This window comes from Aquarana catesbeiana, linkage group LG03 (genome assembly GCF_042186555.1).
Source record: "Aquarana catesbeiana isolate 2022-GZ linkage group LG03, ASM4218655v1, whole genome shotgun sequence".
NCBI classification, from domain to species: domain Eukaryota; kingdom Metazoa; phylum Chordata; class Amphibia; order Anura; family Ranidae; genus Aquarana; species Aquarana catesbeiana.
In genome coordinates, this window is record NC_133326.1 from 535,935,055 (window position 1) to 535,956,151 (window position 21,097).

The window sequence follows — 21,097 nt, forward strand, 5'->3', positions numbered from 1 at the left end:
ATAACCCTTCCCTGCCATCCCTCCAGTGTGTTTTTATTTGCCCCAGGATGGAGTACAACCCTTCCCTGCCATCCCTCTAGTGTGTTTTTATTTGCCCCAGGATGGAGTATAACCCTTCCCTGCCATCCCTCCAGTGTGTTTTTATTTGCCCCAGGATGGAGTATAACCCTTCCCGGCCATCCCTCCAGTGTGTTTTTATTTGCCCTAGGATGGGGTATAATGGCTTCTTCTGCTCTAGGTTGGTATTTTAAAATTAGAAGATGCAATGTTTTTTTAAGCTCCCCTAGGCTACCAGCTTTCTCCAGAGAATACGATAAACTAAAGGAAGAACTGCCCAAGGGGTTCTGGTAATGATGTCGGGGGTTCCCCGGCACATTGTGGGGTTCCATATATAGGACAGCAGTGATGACATTTGTGTAACTCTATGACGGGACTGGCTACTCTTATAAATATTAACTAAGTGTTTTATGTCACCTTATTGGGGCTCATTTACACCAAAACGCACTGCGCATAGAGAAGTGTCCATTAATGTGCAGAGAAAATTCAGAGGTAACAGATTCCTATGGGTAATAATCTGCTAGATTTTATTACAGGTGAAATGGAGTTCACATAATAAAACAAACTTCCTGAATTCTCTACAATGTACAGTAAGAGTCCAGCAAGGGGTTAACCATTCTGAGTGTAGGAAGATTTATATATGAGAGAGACAAGGGCAATGTGGCGGTCTGGTGTCCTCACTGTGACCCGCCGCGCCCTGCCATTATATGGTGCACACAGCCCTCTTTACGCTCATTATGTAAATACAGGTTGGCAGCGACATCCGCCAGGACAAGCAGCACTCTTGGCAGATTTAACCAGGTGAATGTATATCTGTGGTTTCGGATACGCCTGGAGATACTGCGATATAAGCCTGGATACATTAACACCTTCAATGCTGGAAAACCTGCCACTGTTATCCAACTGCTATTCTTTATCATGCTATTATTATTACCCTTTTATCTATAAAAGGGGAAGAGGTCCCAACTCTTGGTGCTCTTAAGGAGAGGAGGTGATAAGAGAAGATGGCATACAAAGTTATCTCCTGGCGTTTTGCGCCTTAATGACAACGTCAGAATGTCTACTCCAGTGTATGGCATTCTGTGCTGAAGAATTCTGCTAGTATGTCAATGTGATGTTAAATGTGTCCGAAATCTTGCAAAGTTAGAGTGAAGTGCAGAAAATGCATTTGTGTGTGGACATCCCTTTATTCTCAAATATTAAGGCTTCCGAACACAAATTGTCTTGAGTGGGCCTATGGCCAGCAGCGTGACACAATATTCTCCAGCAGGGGGGCAACTGTCCTATCCAAGAATAAGCAGGGTGGTGATTTGTACAATTTGGCACCAAGTGACCAATCACAAGCCCCCTTACAAGCAGTATGGCTAAAAACAGAGAACAGCGGAAAAAATTTATATATTTTTTGCTGTCCCAGACATGAGAACTTTACAGAATTATTAATGTAGAACAACACCAATACGTTTTTGTTTTTTTTTCATTTTTGATAGAGTGAGGTATAGTTATAACCCTTCTCAGGCTTTTTTCACCACCTGTGTCCCATTGCAGAGATTTCTCTTCATTTCCTGTCCCACAGGAAGTAAGAGGAAATCCTTGCAAATTAAGGGAATTACTTGGGGGCCCCCAGGTCACCAGAACTAGTGTCCCCATTGGAAGATTTTGTCTCTATTACTTTTCTGGGGACAACCCAAAATCTCCTTAGGGGCAGAGACAGCAGTAAAAACTGGCAGGTGTTCTGTTCTGTTCCCTCTTCACTCTATCCAAAACTTCAAAAGAAGTTTTGCCTTTAGTTATACTTCTATGGGAACTATCAGCTGTTCATTATAACTTGTCATATTTTAGGTGTCTTGCTATTTATGTCACTTTTAAGAGAAGAGTTTGTACTTGGAATATTGTATTATATTGTGTCAGAATTTATTGCACAGGTTAGATGATTCTTTCTGTTCTTATGTGAAGGATCACACCTGAAAAAACAGGTCCTTTTTATTGGGTACACGCTGAACGTTACTGACATTTAATGTAAATCCATCTCAGGATACGAGCAGCAGCACAGATGACGCTGGAAATGGTATTTGTCTATTCCTTGAGGAAATGAGAGAGGCTGCTCTGGAGATTTGTCATTCATCACACGACGAATGATTCCATCTCCCACCGCTGTGGCCGTCTCAGCACTGCTAACAGCCAGAAGATTTGCAATTCAATGGGATGCCGAGCAATCAAGACCTTTCCCTAAAAGTATAATTGGTGCTAAATTGTGAAATGTTCTTCGCTCTGTGTGTCTCTCCACTGAGAAAGAGATAAAAAAATATGAAATATCAGGAAGTTCTGGAGTCCCTTCACCAGATGGAGCAGTGAATGTTCAGTTCAAGCGGGGTTCCACTCAAATTTTTAACTTAATCTTGCCCCCTTCAGTTAATTGCATAGATGTTCAAATGCCACACGAAATTTTTTTTATCGCTGTAACTACCTTTATTTTTTTTTTTATATCGAAAAGCCAGTGGCGTGCAAAACACACCTCAAAAACTTCCACCCGGTGCCAAAAAAAAGTGCCCACACATAGAGAGTGAAACACAAAAACGTGCAACGGGTGTACAGAGTCCTCCACTAGGGAAGGACCTTATCCTGATCCCCTGGGGCGTTAGGCTCCAGACAGGGACTGAGGTCCTTCTGGCCGAAACCAGGCGGACCCCCACAACTGGAAGGACTGCCAAAGCAGACCAACCCAAGTACAGTGGGGCTCCCCCGAAGGGAGACCCCTCAAAGGAGAGGGCGAACCAAGCCAAAAGGCCTATGTCCTCCCCCTCCCAAGACTTTCAGAGTAGGCCCGAGGACCCACACCCTACTCGCCACACAGTGACAAAACGTGTATACAAGACAACCAAAAAAAAGCCAAAAAAGTGACAAACAGGGGTAAAAGAAAGAGTGGGGAAGATAGTGAGATGGGAGAGTGAAAGTGGCCATTGTGCAATACAATGGCCGGCCCTCCGGCCAGGCATAAAAAATTTCCCCTGGTCCTGGCCAAAAGGCCCGGCCCAAGAGGCAGGTGCGAAAAACTTGTGTTGTAGTGAAAGTGACCATGGTGCCATAAAATCAAGTGCTTACACACCGTGACTATACGGCACCCCTGAACTGTCACTTCAGGGGCACATTAACCACTGGCTTTTCGAAGCAGCCCTGACCCCCCAGCCCAGACCACAGCAGACCCCACCACAGACAGAAAGGATATGGAGATCAGGAAGCCGGAAAAGAGCCCTTTACCATCAGGCTCTGCCGTCGCTCCCATCACTCCCTCCTAATTACATTCGGGAAGTACTAATCACCCCCCCCCTTGCAAGAGGGGAGTAAGCGTTCTCTCCCAAATAACTGTCCGGAGCTAGATCTGCCCCAATCCAGGCCAGAAGGCCGGGGCCCTCCGGTTCGGACCCCGTGATTCTCCATCCCCATCAGAAGGCTTCCCTTTCGGCTACGAACCGCTCCAGGTCACCTTTACTCCAGCAGGCTTTGCACAGCAACCGCCATCCCATCTCTATTTCGCCATAGATCAGGGACGGAAGCAAGCGCCACCTCCTGGAAACTGATAAGAACAGATACTACACTTGATCTTAGCCAAAAGGCTGTAATTACCTTTATATTGTACTTTATTGTGACACTTCCTGTCTCTCCTCCCATGGGAGTAGGCGTGTTTATTGCCTTTCCCCGGCGCCGCACTGTCTCCTGGAAGCTTAGTGTCAGGCTTCCCAAGATTCAGTGCGGAAACAATGATCATGCGCGTGAACAAGCTGTGAATGAACAGCATTCACCGCATCCAGGAAATCAATGCTTGTGGGCTTCACATGCCCACAGGCAAGATGGAAACAGCCAGCATCACATTTTTTAAGTTATTCTTCAGTACGAAAACAGACAGAGGCAGAAATATTACACCCAAACTGTGAGTATTATTTTGGGATTAGCAAAGTGTCTCAATGACCTAAAAAAAAAAAAAAAAAAAAAGATTGGTCGCCGGACTTCCGCTTTCAGATCAGAATTCCATGAGCTGTTGTGTGCTGCAACCTGCGCCACCACCCCTGTGTGCACTATTTATTTATTTCAGGTACTTATATAGCGACGTCAATTTACGCAGCGCTTTACATATACATTCTACATTCACATCAGTCCCTACCCTCAAGGAGCTTACAATCTAAGGTCCCTAACTCACATTCATGCATACTAGGGACAATTTAGACAGGATCCAATTAACCTACCAGCATGTCTTTGGAGTGTGGGAGGAAACCGGAGTACCCGGAGGAAACCCACGCAGGCACAGGGAGAACATGCAAACTCCAGGCAGGTAGTGTCGTGGTTGGGATTTGAACCAGCGACCCTTCTTACTGCTAGGCGAGAGTGCCACTCACTACACCACTGTGCCGCCCTAATGTATAAAAACCCACATCAAGGACTCTGCAGGACATCAATTTTTCTGCAGGTTTGATTTCCCCCCATCTACTTTTGCTTTCCTTTAGGCTTGATAATCCAAAACAAATCTTTTGATGGACTGATAATGGGTTTGTTGATATTCACTCACTTCTTACCTCCCACTAGGTTTATAACGTTTGATGCCCTTAGATCTTCACATGGCATTCCATTGTGGGAGCATTATAGGTATCTCCAACTTTGTCACTTAATTTTACAACTTCTTAGGTCCCAGCCACCACTTATGCGCTGACCGCATTCAAGAGCCTTGACTGCTGAGGCGCAATGGGCCTAGGTACGAATCAACTGTAACATAATGGGATAACCCCCCCCACATCCTTGCCCCCTCACCCCATTTAATAAACACACTTACAACCACAAGCTTTGAACATCTCATGGAGCACTGTTCAATCCATCATCCAAAAATGGAAAGAGTATGGAACTACTGCAAACCTACCAAGACATTGCCATCCACCTGATCTGATAGGCCGGGCAAAGAGAGCATTAATCAGAGAAGCAGTCAAGAGGCCCATGGTAACTCTGGAAGAGATGCAGAGATCCACAGCTCAGGTGAGAGAATCTGTCCACAGGAACACTATTAGTTGTGCACTCCACAAATCTGTAATTTATGGAAGAGTGGTAAGAAGAAAGCCATTGTTGAAAGAAAGCCATAAGAAGTCCCATTTTCAGTTTGCGAGAAGCCATGTGGGGGACACAGCAAACATGTGGAAGAAGGTCAAATGAGACCAAAAGTGAACATTTTGGCCTAAAAGCAAAATGCTATGTGTGGCAGAAAACTAATACTGCACATCAGCCTGAACACACCATCCTCACCGTGAAACATGGTGGTGGAAGCATCATGTTGTGGGGATGCTTTTCTTCAACAGGGACAGGGAAGCTGGTCAGAGTTGATGGAGCCAAATACAGGGCAATCTTAGTAGAAAACCTGTTAGAGTTTGCACAAGACTTGAAACTGGGGAGGAGGTTCACCTTCCAGCAGTACAACGACCCTAAACATACAGCCAGAGCTGCAATGGAATGCTTTAGATCAAAGCATATTCATGTGTTAGAATGGCCCAATCAAAGTCCAGATCTAAATCCAATTGAGAATCTGTGGCAAAATTTGAAAATTGCTGTTCACAGATGCTCTCCGTCCAATCTGACAGAGCTTGAGCTATTTTGCAAAGAAGAATGTGCAAAAATGTCACTCTCTAGATGTGCAAAGCTGGTAGAAACATCCCCAAAAAGACTTCCAGCTGTAATTGCAGCAAAAGGTGGTTCTACAAAGTATTGACTTAGGGGGGCTGAATACATACTTTTTACATATTTATTTGTAAAATAATTTGAAAAACATAATTTTCCTTCCACTTCACAATTATGTGCCACTTTGTGTTGTTCTATCACATAAAATCCCAATAAAATACATTTATGTTTTTTTTGTAACATGACAAAATGTGGAAAATTTCAGGGGGGGGGGGTAAGAATACTTTTTAAAGGCACTGTATATATACAGTATATATATATATATATATATATATATATATATACAGTGGGGACGGAAAGTATTCAGACCCCCTAAAATTTTTCTCTCTTTGTTATATTGCAGCCATTTGCTAAAATCATTCATTCATCATTCAAAGTTCATTTTTTTTTCCTCCAGTCTGAGGTCCTGAGCACTCTGGAGAAGTATTCCTGTACTTGGCCGCATTCATCTTTCCCTCGATTGCAACCAGTTGTCCTGCCCCTACAGCTGAAAAACACCCCCACAGCATGATGCTGCCACCATCATGCTTCACTGTTGGGACTGTATTGGACAGGTGATGAGCAGTGCCTGGTTTTCTCCACACATACCGCTTAGAATTAAGGCCAAAAAGTTCTATCTTGGTCTCATCAGACCAGAGAATCTTATTTCTCACCATCCTGAAGTCCTTCAGGTGTTTTTCAGCAAACTCCATGCAGGCTTTCATGTGTTTTGCACTGAGGAGAGGCTTCCGTCGGGCCATTCTGCCATAAAGCCCCGACTGGTGGAGGGCTGCAGTGATGGTTGACTTTCTACAACTCTCTCCCATCTCCCGACTGCATCTCTGGAGCTCAGCCACAGTGATCTTTGGGTTCTTCTTTATCTCTCTCACCAAGGCTCTTCTCCCCCGATAGCTCAGTTTGGCCGGACGGCCAGCTCTAGGAAGGGTTCTGGTCGTCCCAAACGTCTTCCATTTAAGGATTATGGAGGCCACTGTGCTCTTAGGAACCTTAAGTGCAGCAGAAATTTTTTTATAACCTTGGCCAGATCTGTGCCTTGCCACAATTCTGTCTCTGAGCTCTTCAGGCAGTTCCTTTGACCTCATGATTCTCATTTGCTCTGATATACACTGTGAGCTGTAAGGTCTTATATAGACAGGTGTGTGGCTTTCCTAATCAAGTCCAATCAGTATAATCAAACACAGTTGGACTCAAATGAAGGTGTAGAACTGTGACAGACTCACCCGGGACAGAGGCTTTTGGAGGGGACTGAATGTGAGCCTCTTGCCTACAGATTATGGGCCCTGGCATTTGGGGTACCCTTGAGGTGTCGTTACTTTGGCTTCGGGTCCTTGTCCCCCAAGACACACAGACTCTGGGGACCATGTATTTGCCATATTAGCAAGTCATACTGTTGGGACTCATACTGTGAGGAGATGCTAATGTCATCAACTCCACTCACCTGTCTGATGTCTGCTATACTGTGTTTAATGTAAATGAGTCTAGTCTGGCTTACCACAGGTTCTAAGAGTATTCAACTCATTGTTGTTTGTATTGTTAATTGTAATTGGCTCCTGCTATTGTTTAATGTACTGTGTGAAGCTTGGTGACAACAAGTCTGACCTGTCGTGAAATCCTGATGGGCACAGAGTCACATCAGCTGCTTAAAGGGATTAGTTAGCTAGCTCATGTTAATTAGGTTACAGTTGTATTGTTAGAGTAATATGAGCAGGAGGGGGGAACCTCCTCTTCTACTGTATATAAGACTGTATTCTGGTTCTAATAAAAAACAGTCCATGTTAGCAGTGAAACAAGTGTCGTCTTGTTTTATGCTTGGGAGCGGTTGGAATATCTGATATCTGTGTCCAGACTGGGAGGAAGTGGTATACTGACGGAAGCACTCAAGCGGAGTGAGGGACGTTCCGTGACAAGAACCATCTCAAGGATGATCAGAATAAATGGACAGCACCTAAGTTAAATATATGAGTGTCACAGCAAAGGGTCTGAATACTTAGGACCATGTGATATTTCAGTTTTTCTTTTTTAATAAATCTGCAAAAATGTCAACAATTCTGTGTTTTTCTGTCAATATGGGGTGCTGTTTGTATATTAGTGAGGAAAAAATGAACTTAAGGGGGTCTGAATACTTTCCATCCCCACTGTATATATATTTATATATATATATATATATATATATATATATATATATATATATATATATATATATATATATTCAGTATCTCACAAAAGTGAGTACACATCTCACATTTTTTTAAATATTTTATTATATCTTTTCATGTGACAACAGTGAAGAAATTACACTTTGCTACAATGTAAAGTAGTGAGTGTACAGCTTGTATAACAGTGTAAAATTGCTGTCCCCTCAAAATAACTCAACACACAGCCATTAATGTCTAAACTGCTGCTAAGTGAAAATGTCTAAATTGGGCCCAATTAGCCATTTTCTCTCCCTGGTGTCATGTGACCCATTATTGTTACAAGGTCTCAGGTGTGAATGGGGAGCAGGTGTGATAAATTTGGTGTTATCGCTCTCACTCTTTCATACTGGTCACTGGAAGTTCAACATTTCACCTCATGGCAAAGAACTCTCTGAGGATCTCAAAAAGAATTGTTGCTCTACTTAAAGATGGCCCAGGCTATAAGAAGATTGCCAAAACCCTGAAACTGAGCTGCAGCAAGGTTGGCTAAGACCATACAGCGGTTTAACAGGACAGGTTCCACTCAGAACAGGCCTCGCCATTTTCGACCAAAGAAGTTGAGTGCACATGCTCAGCGTCATATCCAGAGGTTGTCTTTGGGAAATAGACATATGAGTGCTGCCAGCATTGCTGCAGAGGTTGAAGGGGTGGGGGGTCAGCCTGCCAGTGCACCATACACCACACACTGCATCAAATTGGTCTGCATGGCTGTCGTTCCAGAAGGAAGCCTCTTCTAAAGATGATGTACAAGAAAGCTCACAAACAGTTTGCTGAAGACAAGCAGACTAAGGACATGGATTATTGGAACCATGTCCTGTGGTCTTATGAGACCAAGATAAACTTATTTGGTTCAGATGGGGTCAAGCGTGTGTGGTGGCAACCAGGTGAGGTGTACAAAGACTAGTGTCTCTTGCCTATAGTCAAGCATGGTGGTGGGAGTGTCATGGTCTGGGGCTGCATTAGTGTTGCCGGCACTGGGGAGCTACAGTTCATTGAGGGAACCTTGAATGACAACATGTACTGTGACATACTGAAACAGAGCATGATCCCCTCTGTTCGGAGACTGGACCGCAGGGCAGTATTCCAACATAACGACCCCGAACACACCTCCAAGACGACCACTGCCTTGCTAAAGAAGCTGAGGGTAAAAATGATGGACTGGCCATGCATGTCTCCAGACCTAAACCCTACTGAGCATCTGTGGGGCATCCTCAAACGGAAGGTGGAGGAGCACAAGGTCTCTAACATCCACCAGCTCCCTGATGTCGTCATGGAGGAGTGGAAAAGGACTCTAGTGGCAACCTGTGAAGCTCTGGTGAACTCCATGCCCAAGAGGGTTAAGGCAGTGCTGGAAAATGATGGTGGCCACACAAAATATTGACACTTTGGGCGCAATTTGGACATTTTCACTTAGGGGTGTACTCACTTTTGTTGCCAGCGGTTTACACATTAATGACTGTGTGTTGAGTTATTTTGAGGGGACAGCAAATTTACACTGTTATACCAGCTGTACACTCACTACTTTACATTGTAGCAAAGTGTAATCTCTTTAGTGTTGCCACATAAAAAGATATAATAAAATATTTACAAAAATGTGAGGGGTGTACTCACTTTTGTGATATACTGTATATAGTATTTATTTATATATATATATATATATATATATATATATATATATATATATATATATATATTGTATATACAGAATATAAAAAATATAAAACAGCACTCAGGGTACTATACAGAGAAAATCTTGCAGTCAGCATCCCCTCCACTCAAATGGAATCTTTTACTTAATGGATCTTACAAGATTCATACTGGAAATAATCTGTGATATTACGCGTTCAGAATTTATTTCTGCTGACCAATCATGGCATGATACATTTAAAAGTACAATTCACAAATATAGGGAAAAGCAGATACTAAGTTCTAATCCTTAGCACCACCCAACACGCCTCCAGCACACCGCTAGTTAAACTGTTGGTTAAGATCACACACCTGCATTCATTATTTATCAGCGCGGCGCTGAGATTACAAGCAATGGATGCGACGACGCTCAGAGAACATCACTGACTGACATTAAAATTAAAATTTATGGAGCTGCGGAGAGAGTTACCCCAGAGGATGACTATAAATATACCAAGAGCAATGTCCCCTGACCGCAATTTACCACATGAGAGCGATGGGGTATAAACCACACTTATTCCTTAAACTGGGACTCAAGATCTTTAGAATGTAAGCTTTTAGGAACAAAATCTTCTTTATAATTCTGTATCAGTTTATTCATGTATCAGAGAAGCTTACACTCTAATGGCCCTACTAGAGAAATTTGCTGTTACTATTAGTCATATACAGTACCATATATGCAGTATATAGCTAGTTCCAATGTATTCCACAGCACTATAATGAAACACTGGGCCATTTACACCAATTTCTGCACCAGAAGAGCTTACACTCTAATGTACCACCACAGTCATTATTATACATTTAAATTACTCTGACATATTCCATAGTTCTGTGCAGAGAACACTAAACCATTCACATCAGTCTCTGCAGCAGAGAAGCTTACACTTTAATGTTCCACTGATGTCACACGCACTGTTATTATTATTACAACATATTATACATTTCTAAAGCCCTGACGTATTTCACAGTGCTGTAAACACTAAGAGAGTCAAATCAGTTTCTGTACCAGAGGAGCTTACACTCTAATATCCCTCCACAGTCACATTATTATTATTATGCATTTGCACATATAGATCTGACAAATTCATATTCCATCGTCTCATATGTAATTGAACTTATATCATTATGGATTTAGAAATGATATCTTATTGATCTGTTTTCTGAAGTGAGAAGTTGACCCTAATATCTCACTAGATTGAATCTGGCGGACAATGTAGATTGTGAGCTCTGCGACAGTTATACCCTCTCATGCCCGCACAACTAACCACAATGTACCGGCAGCTCTAAAAACAATGTTCGTATCTGCATTTTCAAAGCTTGCAGAGCAGCCGATATTCAGAATCCATCAGCTGGAATAATAGAGAGGAGAATGAGAACATTAAACTTCAGGAAAAGCTGTTTCTATAGTAACCAGAAAAAAAATCTGTTTAAATAAAAGAATAATACAAATTGGAGGAGAAAGTGATGATAAAACGCTCTGTGATGCACAATCAATGTCACCAACAATCGCAATGCAATGTACCACGAACAAGGTAACACTGTATTAAAGGGGGGCTCCAGATAACATAATTCAGAGCTTAACAGAGCTTCAAAAATATCTATTTCTTTGTGTTTGCTTTCAGAATTTCCAATTTCTGGGATAAGGTTTTCCCTTGTTTTAGTCCTCAGCCTATTCTCGCTCCAGGCTCCTTCTAATGACTGCAGCCTTCCAGAGATAAATAAATGAGCTGTAGGGTCAAGTCTCTGCCCCTTCTTCATGGTCCTATCACTGCAGATAATGTAATTGGTCCTTTTGTTGATCCTCTGACATGCTGCTAAGCCAAATTCCATGCACCAGTTGGGTCAAATTCACTCTCTTCTAATAACACATGTGTAGCGCACCCCACATAGGAGCCAGGAGTAGAACTGGGATCACCCACCCTGCACAGCCAGGCACACCAAATTTCCACAGGCATGCTTGAGTCAATGACCAGTCCAGTACTTTGTTTTTGTATTTTATTTAAGGAATTTACACTTGGATGGGGAAAGGGGTACTATGGGATGCCTATTTGACTTCAGAAAAACTCTTCAGGAACAACTTTTCCTATATACAGCTGTATACAGTCTCTTCTTCCTCCAGCACTCACTTGCTTGCAAAAGAAACAGACTCAGCTGGGACACCTTTAGTGGATCTGGCAAAGCGCTGGCAGATCGAAGCAAGAGCCCTTTTCAGGCAAGAAACCCGGGGACCCATTAGTTGTGTAGCAAAGTCCAGTGTCAAGCTTACATCCCTGTGGCTACTGATCTCAGCGCCACCTCTTCAGGCACTACCAGCCCTCTGGGCAGTAGTTGCCCCTTTCACTAGCCCTTCTGGCTAATTCTCTTTAGTCCTCCCAGACTGACATCACAGTCCTCCCAGCATGCACACCCACCAGCCCATGGAGAACTCCTGGATGTGCTGTCTCTCGCACGCTGTCCTTACATATGCTTTCGTGCATCCAGAAAGAATATCCTCGGTGTGTTGTAGAGGGTCGCTCCAGTACCCGAGCTCCAGGCCCAAAGTCATTCCCAGACTATGGGCACCCTTAAGGGTCACTGACAGCCTTCTCAGCACTCCTCCTCCATCTTCCACCCGACTGCCCCTTGCTGGCTTGACACATGAGTATTTTTGAGGTACCCGCCCCCCGCCAGCCCATTTACTGAGGATAGGCTAGGGCCCTCATCAACACTCCAGGGAGGTCCTCCTAAACTCCACCCTCTACTTCTGGAAGCTTCTCCAAGGTTCCAGAGAGCAGGGGGAGTTACCAGAGATGCTGTCTGTTGAGTCATCCAGCCTTCCTGAATCACTCAGCCCTGACCCAGTTTTAACCCAGGCTTGGCTGCTAGCCAAGCCAAGTGTACCTACTCTAACAACTATGTACACTAGCACACTAAGCTAAAAGGTGCTACACATGCTTCTGGTGCAGATCAGGGGAGAAACTAAAAGTAACATAAAGTAACATAAAGGGGAAGAGGGTGACATAAAAGAGCACCTGTTGTCATGAATTGCACAGGCCCTCTGTGAAAACTGTAAGTGGAAGCAATGTCTAAAGTTGAATATGAGTTTTACCTTTTGACACTTTCCCCAAATGTGCCTTATGGCTGCTGACATTTGGACACACAAATTGAGTAGAAAACGGTCGGTTTTCAAACTAGCATAGGTCAGGGCAAATGGTGCTTGGGCAGAGGCGTAACATAAGTAAGGGCAAACAGTGCTCTGGCAGAGCCGTAACACAGGACAGGGCAGACAATGCTCAGCTGACCCGTAACACAGGTCATGGCAGAAGACAGTCATAGTGCTCATGCAGAATTGTAGCACAGTTTGAGGCAGACAGTGCATAGGGCAGGGTAGATGGTGCCCAGGCAAAACCGTAACAAAAGTCAGGGCAGACAGCACTCAAAGACAAAGGCATAAAGGCAAAGACATAATGCAGATCAGGGTAGATGGTGCTCAGGCAAGGCTGTAATACAGTTCAGGGCAGATGGTGCTCAGAGACATTACGCATGTAGCTGGGGTGCAGCGTGGTGTGGCAGCAATAACACACACAGTCCAGGTGTAACGTAAAGAATTTGTATTGAAGTAATGCAAAGACAGTTCACAATAAACCCGTTGGGAAGACAGCCCAACTGAGAACACTCACGAGATTCCAACAGCATGTAGAGAGCAAGTTTCACCTGACAACTGACAGTGCCTGTTAGGAAGGGCAGAATGTGGCTTGGCTGTCTCATGCCCAAGCAGGAACATGTCAAAAGAATTTTGTGAACCCTATGTTTTCCCTCCTCATCAGGAACCTTTCCCTGTCGCTAGTTCTGTCCCTACCAGACAGAGTACCTGTTTATCTGCTACCCACTCGCAAATGCGCGCCAAGCCTGAGAGCCAAGGTCTTAAAAAGTCTCTGCCTGACCCAAGATGGCCACTGAAGTCATTAAAGTGGCAGCATCTAATTGGATAGCTTCCCTAGTGACCTAGTAAACCATAGAGGAACTATGTTCCTCTGACTTCCTCTCCAACTGCAATGCTGCTGTAGACGAGCACCACGTACAGAGCAAAACATAGACTGTTCCTGCCTACACGCAGGTCAGGGTAGAGGGTGCTCAGGCAGAGCCATAACACAGGTCAGGGTAGAGGGTACTTAGGCAGAGCCATAACAGAGGTCAGGGCAGGGGACACTCAGACAGAGCTGTAAAATAGGTCAGGGCAGACATTGTTCAGGCAGAATTGTAACACAGATCAGGGCAGATGGTGAGCAGGCAGTTGTAACAGAGGTCAGGGTAAATGTTTTTTGGTAGCTGGTGATATCACTGGGATGTCTCTGTTGCAATAATTTGATAATCCAGATGTGACCTGCCTGTAACCATAATAAACCAGGATTAAAGAATACCAGTCATAGCACAAGCCCTGGAGGTGGTGGATCACCTAAGGAAAGTAATCCGTTCTTTTCAGCTTTATTCTATTCAGACATAAAGGTGCACACCACTGGAAAACACCGAGCAGAGCAGATCTGTGTGGGCACTTTGACCTGACTGCCAGAGCCTGCTGTATCTTCTGCAACCTCCTGCTAATTTATGGTCTGGAAATCCCTTTTCAGGACCACAGGTGTCAGTGAGGCAACTTTAGAACATGATGGAGGATTATGCGGCAATCTGTGTGATTCTCTGGAGTTGTTTTTCGTCTCACAGACCGCATTGCAGAAAAAAAAATGTCAGGATTTGTTAACACCAAGTGAGCGATAGAGAGTATTTACTGAGCAGCAGCGATCCTGTCCCTCTTCTTATATGACCCATTAGAGAAACTCCCCACATGAGGCATTCCATTTCTTGTGGCTAGTTTGTGACTTTGCAGAAATAAAATGTGAAGGGGATAACAGAGTGGTGGTTATATTAAGCTGCAGCTTCCATTTCCTTTCAATAACTTCACAGATCAGTTTTACAACAGATGAGATTGTCTGAGACCTCATTGGGAACAAAATAGTTTAGATTTCAAAGAAAAAGATGAGCGTAAGGTTTCTTACCCCGATAATGTCCCTGTATGGACCTACTATCACTTTTATGTTATCCCTTACCAATATAAATGTCCCTGGATTCACCTCCTATCTTCTTTATATTATCCGTTACCCCTGATAGTGTCCCTGGACTCACCTCCTTTCCACTTTATATTATCTCTTACCCTGATAATGTCCCTGGACTGACATCCTATCCTCTTTATATTATCCCTTACCTTGATAATGTCCCTGGATTGACATCCTATCCTATCCTCTTTATATTATCCGTTACCAATGAAAATGTCCCTGGACTCACCTCCTATTCCCTTTATGTTATCCCTTACACAGATAATATACCTGTACTGATTTCCTGTCCCCTTTATATTATCCCTTACCCTGATAATGTCCTTGGACTCACCTCCTATCCACTTTATTTTATCCCTTACCTTGATAATGTCCTTGGACTCACCTCCTATCCCCTTTATATTATCCCTTACCCTGATAATGTCCTTGGACTCACCTCCTATCCGCTTTATTTTATCCCTTACCCTGATAATGTCCTTGGACTCACCTCCTATCCACTTTATATTATCCCTTACCCTGATAATGTTCCTGGACTCACCTCCTATCCCCTTTATATTATCCCTTACCCTGATAATGTCCTTGGACTCACCTCCTATCCATTTTATATTACCCCTTACCCTTAATAATGTCCCTGGAATCACCTCAGGCTGTGCCTGCAGCAGTGACAGCGTGGCGCTGGAAGGCTTGGTTTTCAGTTAAGTTTTACATAATGTGCTAGTATGCGATGCATACTAACACATTATGACTTTACCTTTCAGGGTGCAAAAAAAAAAAAACACCTAGTGGTTTACTACCGCTTTAAATAAAATAAAAGCATTCTTGAAACTATAAAATATGCTTAGATTAATAAAACAAATGTCACTGTATAAATATGAATTTAGATTACCTTAAAAGAGGACACTGTTAGTGAGTAGAGCAGTGGACAGTGTTAGTAGGGCAGTGGATGGTGTGTGGATACTGTCAGTAGGGCAGTGGATGGTGTCAGTAGGGCAGAGGTTGGTGTCAGAAGGGCAGAGGATGGTGTCAGTGGGATAGTGGATGTTGTTAGTAGGGCAGTGGACGTTGTTAGGGCAGTGAACGGTGTCAGTACAGCAGGAAATGTGTCAGTAGGGCAGTGGATGATGTCAGTAGATTTTTATTTTTATTATTTTATTTATTTATTTTTACAGTTTTTTAAAATTATTTTTTACAATTTTAGGTTGTATCATTTTTTTTTACAATATTTTTTTAAGTCCTGTTAGGAAGGGGGCTTTGGTGAAATTTTAGACTGGCAGTCTCATTTCTCCAGCTGTACTGCAGTCATTTATTTATCTTCTTCTGCATTCTTCAGGTATCGGATAGCACCTAATTCACAGGCACAGTAGGGTGGACCGACCTAGAGCGATATTTTTTGTTCATTTAAGCCGTACAAAGATGTGTTTTTATTTGTTTTACCACTATCTCCTTTGGATGGATGGGCTGTATAATTCCTTACTTAAAGCAATTGTAAACCGCGGCAGTAAAAAAAAAAAACTTTCTCCTGTCAGGAAATTGCACCTGCACATGCATCGCATCCTAGCACATTATGAAATACTTACCTTAGTATGAAGCCCTCCAGCCACGCGCTGTCACCGCTGACAGGGCTTCCATCTTCTCCTGGTCTGGCCTTCCGGGTTCGCGGGCTCGGGCTGTATGAGTGATCAGAGCTGCGACGACCTCAATCCCTCGGCTCCGGCATGGTGCTTTGAAGGTCCGGCACTGTATGCCAGACCTTCAGAGCACATGCGCTGATGATGTCACCCGCTTCATCCAGGGTGAATATCTCTTAAATGGTGCAGGTTTAGGAGATATTCATTTTACCTACAGGTAAGCCTTATTATAGGCTTACCTGTAGGTAAAAATCACACAGCGGACTTTACTACCACTTTAATGTGAAAACTTGAGATGCTGTGTTTATAATGTATTTCTGTGATATCTTTGTCTTATTAATAAAGAATGAAAAAAAAAATGTAGTTCTCTCAGTAATGTATACTTGAATTTGAGGAACAGAGAGAGAAAATGAAGAGAGAAAAAAGAGGAGAGAGATGATGAGAGGGTGGATGTCTGTGCAGGTCAGGTCATCTATATACATCCACTTAGGCAGTGTTGGAAAGTCATTAGTAGTAAGGAACATCATAAATTTGCAGTATTCCTGGCTGTGTGAGAACCTATCCAGAAGTAAGAGGGCAGCACAGGGTTGGGGCTGCAACTTGCAGTCGAACCAAAAGGGACGGTTCTGGCGGTCGGAGAACCTATCATGGTCGGAGATAGAAGGGAAGCTGTCGCCACTAAGGGACCAACCCCCTTTAACATGGATCACAGTGAGTAACTGAAGCAAGTACTGGAGCAACATTCTCACCAAACGGGCACGGTGAAGAATCAGGAAACTTCAGGCGGTGATCAAGTCAGGTACCCAACAAGCGGAGGTGATGCTTGCAGAGCAGCCTTGTGTGTCAAGTCAGAGACCAAGCCAGTTAGCAGGGGTGAAGCTTGAAAGGTATCTGGAGTGCCAAGCTAGGGACCCAGCAGTGAAGCGTGGGTGACACTTGAGGGAGATACCACCGCAAAAGCCTTGAGGAGCTCAGGGGATTCAGAATCAGTGAATCAGAGGGACTAGTGAAAGACTAGGAGCTCAAGGGGCTGACGAGCTACAAATGGACATTGTAGTGAAGCTGTGAGAGCTGTTGAACTTTGTGTTAGGAACTGTTAAATACTGTTGCCATAAGAGACAGCAAACCTGCACATGCAGAAGTGGCACCTTGCTGGGGCCTTTCCCTGTACGGCTGTCTTCCTATTGAAGTCTCAGAGTCTGCCTATTGAAATTGCAACCACTTAGGGGTGTCCTGGCCCTAACCCTCTTTCCCCTGCAAAATATAAAAGGGACTGTTAAAAGAAATAAAACCTCTTTTGCATCCAAGAAGTGTCTGGTGCCCAATGACTTTCACCATCTTTGCACCCACTATGATTCACAACCCACAGTGGTGAATCAAAGGTTCAGCGGTCTATGGCCTCAAAGGTTCTCATTAGACTGGAAGAGGTTAGAGATTCTGCTACATTTGGCGCCCAACGTGGGGCTAAGTTGTTGTCTTTGCAGCAGTCTCCCATAGCAACCGGCTTCAGCTCCATCGGGACTTCGTCTGGCTCTGTAGGAATGTTGCAAGTAACATTTGCCCTTCTTATAGACTGTGTTGTTGTGTGTACCATCAGTCTGGGGAAGAACCAACAAGTCTCACTGCTAATGGGAGAGAATCAGCCTGTTCTTTTGACACTTCCTGCCAGTGCTGTAAGGGTTAAAACAGGCCCCAAAATTATCCCTTACCCCGATAATGTCCTGGACTCCCTGCCTATCCCTATTATATAATCCCTTAACTCTGATAAAGAAAAGCCCACAGCAAAAAGAATAGAAGAAATAAGAGCAGGGCTACGTGAAATGGGACCCTGTAGGCTGGTTCAGCGAGGGTTAAATTATTCCTGCAATTAACTTGGGCTCACAGGGGATTTGTCAGAGCGGTGTGAGGGGGAGGCACTGCAGAGAAGAGGTCAGAGGTGCAGACATCCGGTCAGCACATGAGGATAAGAAAAGCTAGTGTGCTGACGTGTCTGCCCCTGCTCTCCTCTGTGGATCGATGGCTGAGGCTGGAAGGATGGCGGAGCAGCTGCGGGTAATGGCAGAGACAATGGGCACGGCATGGCTGCAGAGCCAGCTCACAGTCATGCAGGGAATGGCTGCTGCGGCTCCCAGCGGGTCACAGATGCGGTGTGCTAGGCGGGCATGCCCGCCGGAGCGCTACAGCCTCTCCGGGTCCCCTCGAGCTTAGCCCAGCTTGGGGGGGTCTGGTTTACTACCCTCAGACCCCGCCGGCTCCGCCGCCATTGGCGGAAGCTGGGGACGGTCCCAGGAGGACGCCTCGGCGGGGGCTGACGGGTCGGCAGACGGGACGGCGGCGCAGCACCTCCCCACCCCCGGCCTCCAACCGTGCACAAACCAGGGGGAGTGCGGCACCATCCCCGGTGGATGTTTCCCTGGAGATGGCGGCTCAGCGGGGAGGAATTGCACAGAGACGAGCCCATCCACCACGGCAGCTGGTGTCCCCAATGCACCCGGATCCAGCCAGGATTCGAGGGCCACAGCGGAAGGGAGGAGAAGCATGGCTCCTCCTACCTCTATGGGGGTGAAGAGGTCCCACACTGCCGCTGCCGGGATCAACAGTCCCACGGGCCAAAGGCGCAGAACTGATGACGAGCTGCCAGGGCCTTCCGCGGCCGGCACATCCTCACCAGTGCAATCTCCAGGCGATCTCCAAGATTCGTCCCGCTCGGAAGGGGAGCTGTCCAGCGAGGAGGAGGTAGTCGCCCCCCCGAGGAGGTCAGCTTTGGTGGATTCCAGATTGACGGCTGTGGGACCACGTCCTGGTCGGCCCGGTAAGTCCATGCCTAATGTTGATTCTTCTTTTCAGTCTTCTCCTGTCCATATGTCCGGCTTCAGGGGTAGGCGGACCCTGGGAGTAAATGTCCCTTCAGCAACAGGGAGTGGGGTCTCTCTTCCCCTCTGTCGGTCGTCAGGTGTGGGGCCAGCCTCGTCTGGGGAAGCCATGGCCGCGCAAGACCTGTTGGTGGGACTACGGTTGTTGGTGCAGCGTTTCGATGCGGGCACGCCGGCGGGATCCCCGCCGTTGTCGGCCTGGGTTTCAGAAGCGGGTCAGGCAGGGGCTCGATCAGTAGTGGGTCAGGTACAGGGGACAGTGCAAGGGTCAGAAGTGGTGGTGTCACCGGGGGATTCGGTGGTTCAGGAATCGAGTGCCCCTTCCCCTGCGGTTCCCGCAAAAGAGGTTAGCAAGAATACAGAGCTGGTTCAAATCCCTGATTCGGCCAAGTGCAAAGTGTACGTCTGATTTGAGGGCCCCGTGGGGACTCATCTCAAAGCTGAAGTACGAGAAAAGATTTGGAAAGGGGAGTATGTGGAGATCTTCACGTTGCTCCCTGTGGAAAAATCTAACCTGGACAGGGTTAAGCCGGAGGAATCAAAAAAAAGAAGATGAGGAAAAACGGCGGTATCGGTTGATTCCGCGAATGTTTAGTAATTGGTTGCAGGGATTCGCCATTTTGGCTATTGTCATCGGCAAAAAAGCATTGGAGAATTGCTCGCCATTGTTTTGCTATCTGGACTCCATTGGCAAGGCCCAGAGGGTTTACGGTGGTGTAGCTTGGCTGCGATATGACGAACAATTTCGTCAACGCAAAGCTATACACCCTTCACTGCGCTGGGACCATAAGGACATCAGTTTGTGGATGAAACTTATGTCCTCTCCGCGAGCCTCTACGCGTTTTTTCCAGCAGGGGCTGGGAGTCCAAGCGCCCCTGGACAGCCGGCCACAAAAAAGCGGGCAATTCAATGAGGGTTCTTTTAGGTTCAGCGCCAACTGCCGATACAAACAAGAATGCTCACACTGCGGAGGGACTCACCCCCTGTCCTGTTGTTTTAAGGCCGGCAAATCCCATACCGGCGATGCTGCAGGCAAGAGGCCGAACGCCGGTGAGGGTGGACAGGATGTCCCCCTTTCTAAATAAATATACGGACTGGCAGGCGGCTCAGTTGCTACAAGCGGGTTTCCTGGAGGGTTTTGTTATTCCTTGCACCCTTACGCAGATTCCCCCTATGGCGGACAACCTTAGATCTGCCAGGGTACACTCCGAGGTGGTTTCTGAGAAGCTCGCTAAGGAAGTGGCATTGGGTCGCATTGGCGGCCCCTTTTTGCTTCCCCCTTTGGAGAATTTAGTGGTGTCACCGTTGGGCGTTGTTTCGAGGAAAGAGCCCAATGGGTTCCAGTTGATACACCACCTCTCGTTTCCAAAAGGTGGTTCTGTTAACGATGCCATCGACCCGAGGTATGTGCAGTATCATATACTTCGTTGATGCTGCCGTGTGTTGGGTTCGGCGATACGGAAAAGGGGCCCTTATAGCCAAGGCAGATATAGAAGCGGCCTTTCGTTTGCTCCCTGTTCACCAGCACAGTTTTCATCTCCTGGGTTGTAAATGCTTTGGGGCCTATTACGTGGACCTATGCCTGCCTATGGGTTGTTCCAGCTCTCTCATTCTTTGAAACTTTTAGTTCCTTTTTGGAGTGGGTGGTACGGGACATGGCAGGCGTCAATTCAGTCATTCATTACCTGGATGACTTTCCCATCTTCTAAGTTATGTGGAGTACTGCTGGCTACAGTGCAGCACATAGCGGAGCGTTTTGGGGTACCCCTTGCAGCTGACAAGACAAAAGGCCCTGTGGAGGTGATTACATTTCTGGGGATTGAGATTGATTCTAGGGCAATGGAATGTCGTCTGCCTGACGATAA

At 45.5% G+C, this 21,097-nt stretch overlaps 1 protein-coding gene across 1 annotated transcript in view; it reads right to left on the reverse strand.

Moving 5' to 3' along the window:
- Window positions 1-20,626, reverse strand: part of PLCZ1 (phospholipase C zeta 1) — a 130,632-nt gene extending 110,006 nt beyond the window's left edge. Inside the window, exon 1 of the mRNA XM_073623589.1 lies at window positions 20,393-20,626. Coding sequence (XP_073479690.1) covers window positions 20,393-20,626 — 234 coding nt within the window. The remainder of the gene's footprint in view (window positions 1-20,392) is intronic.
- Between the last annotated feature and the right edge of the window lie 471 nt (window positions 20,627-21,097).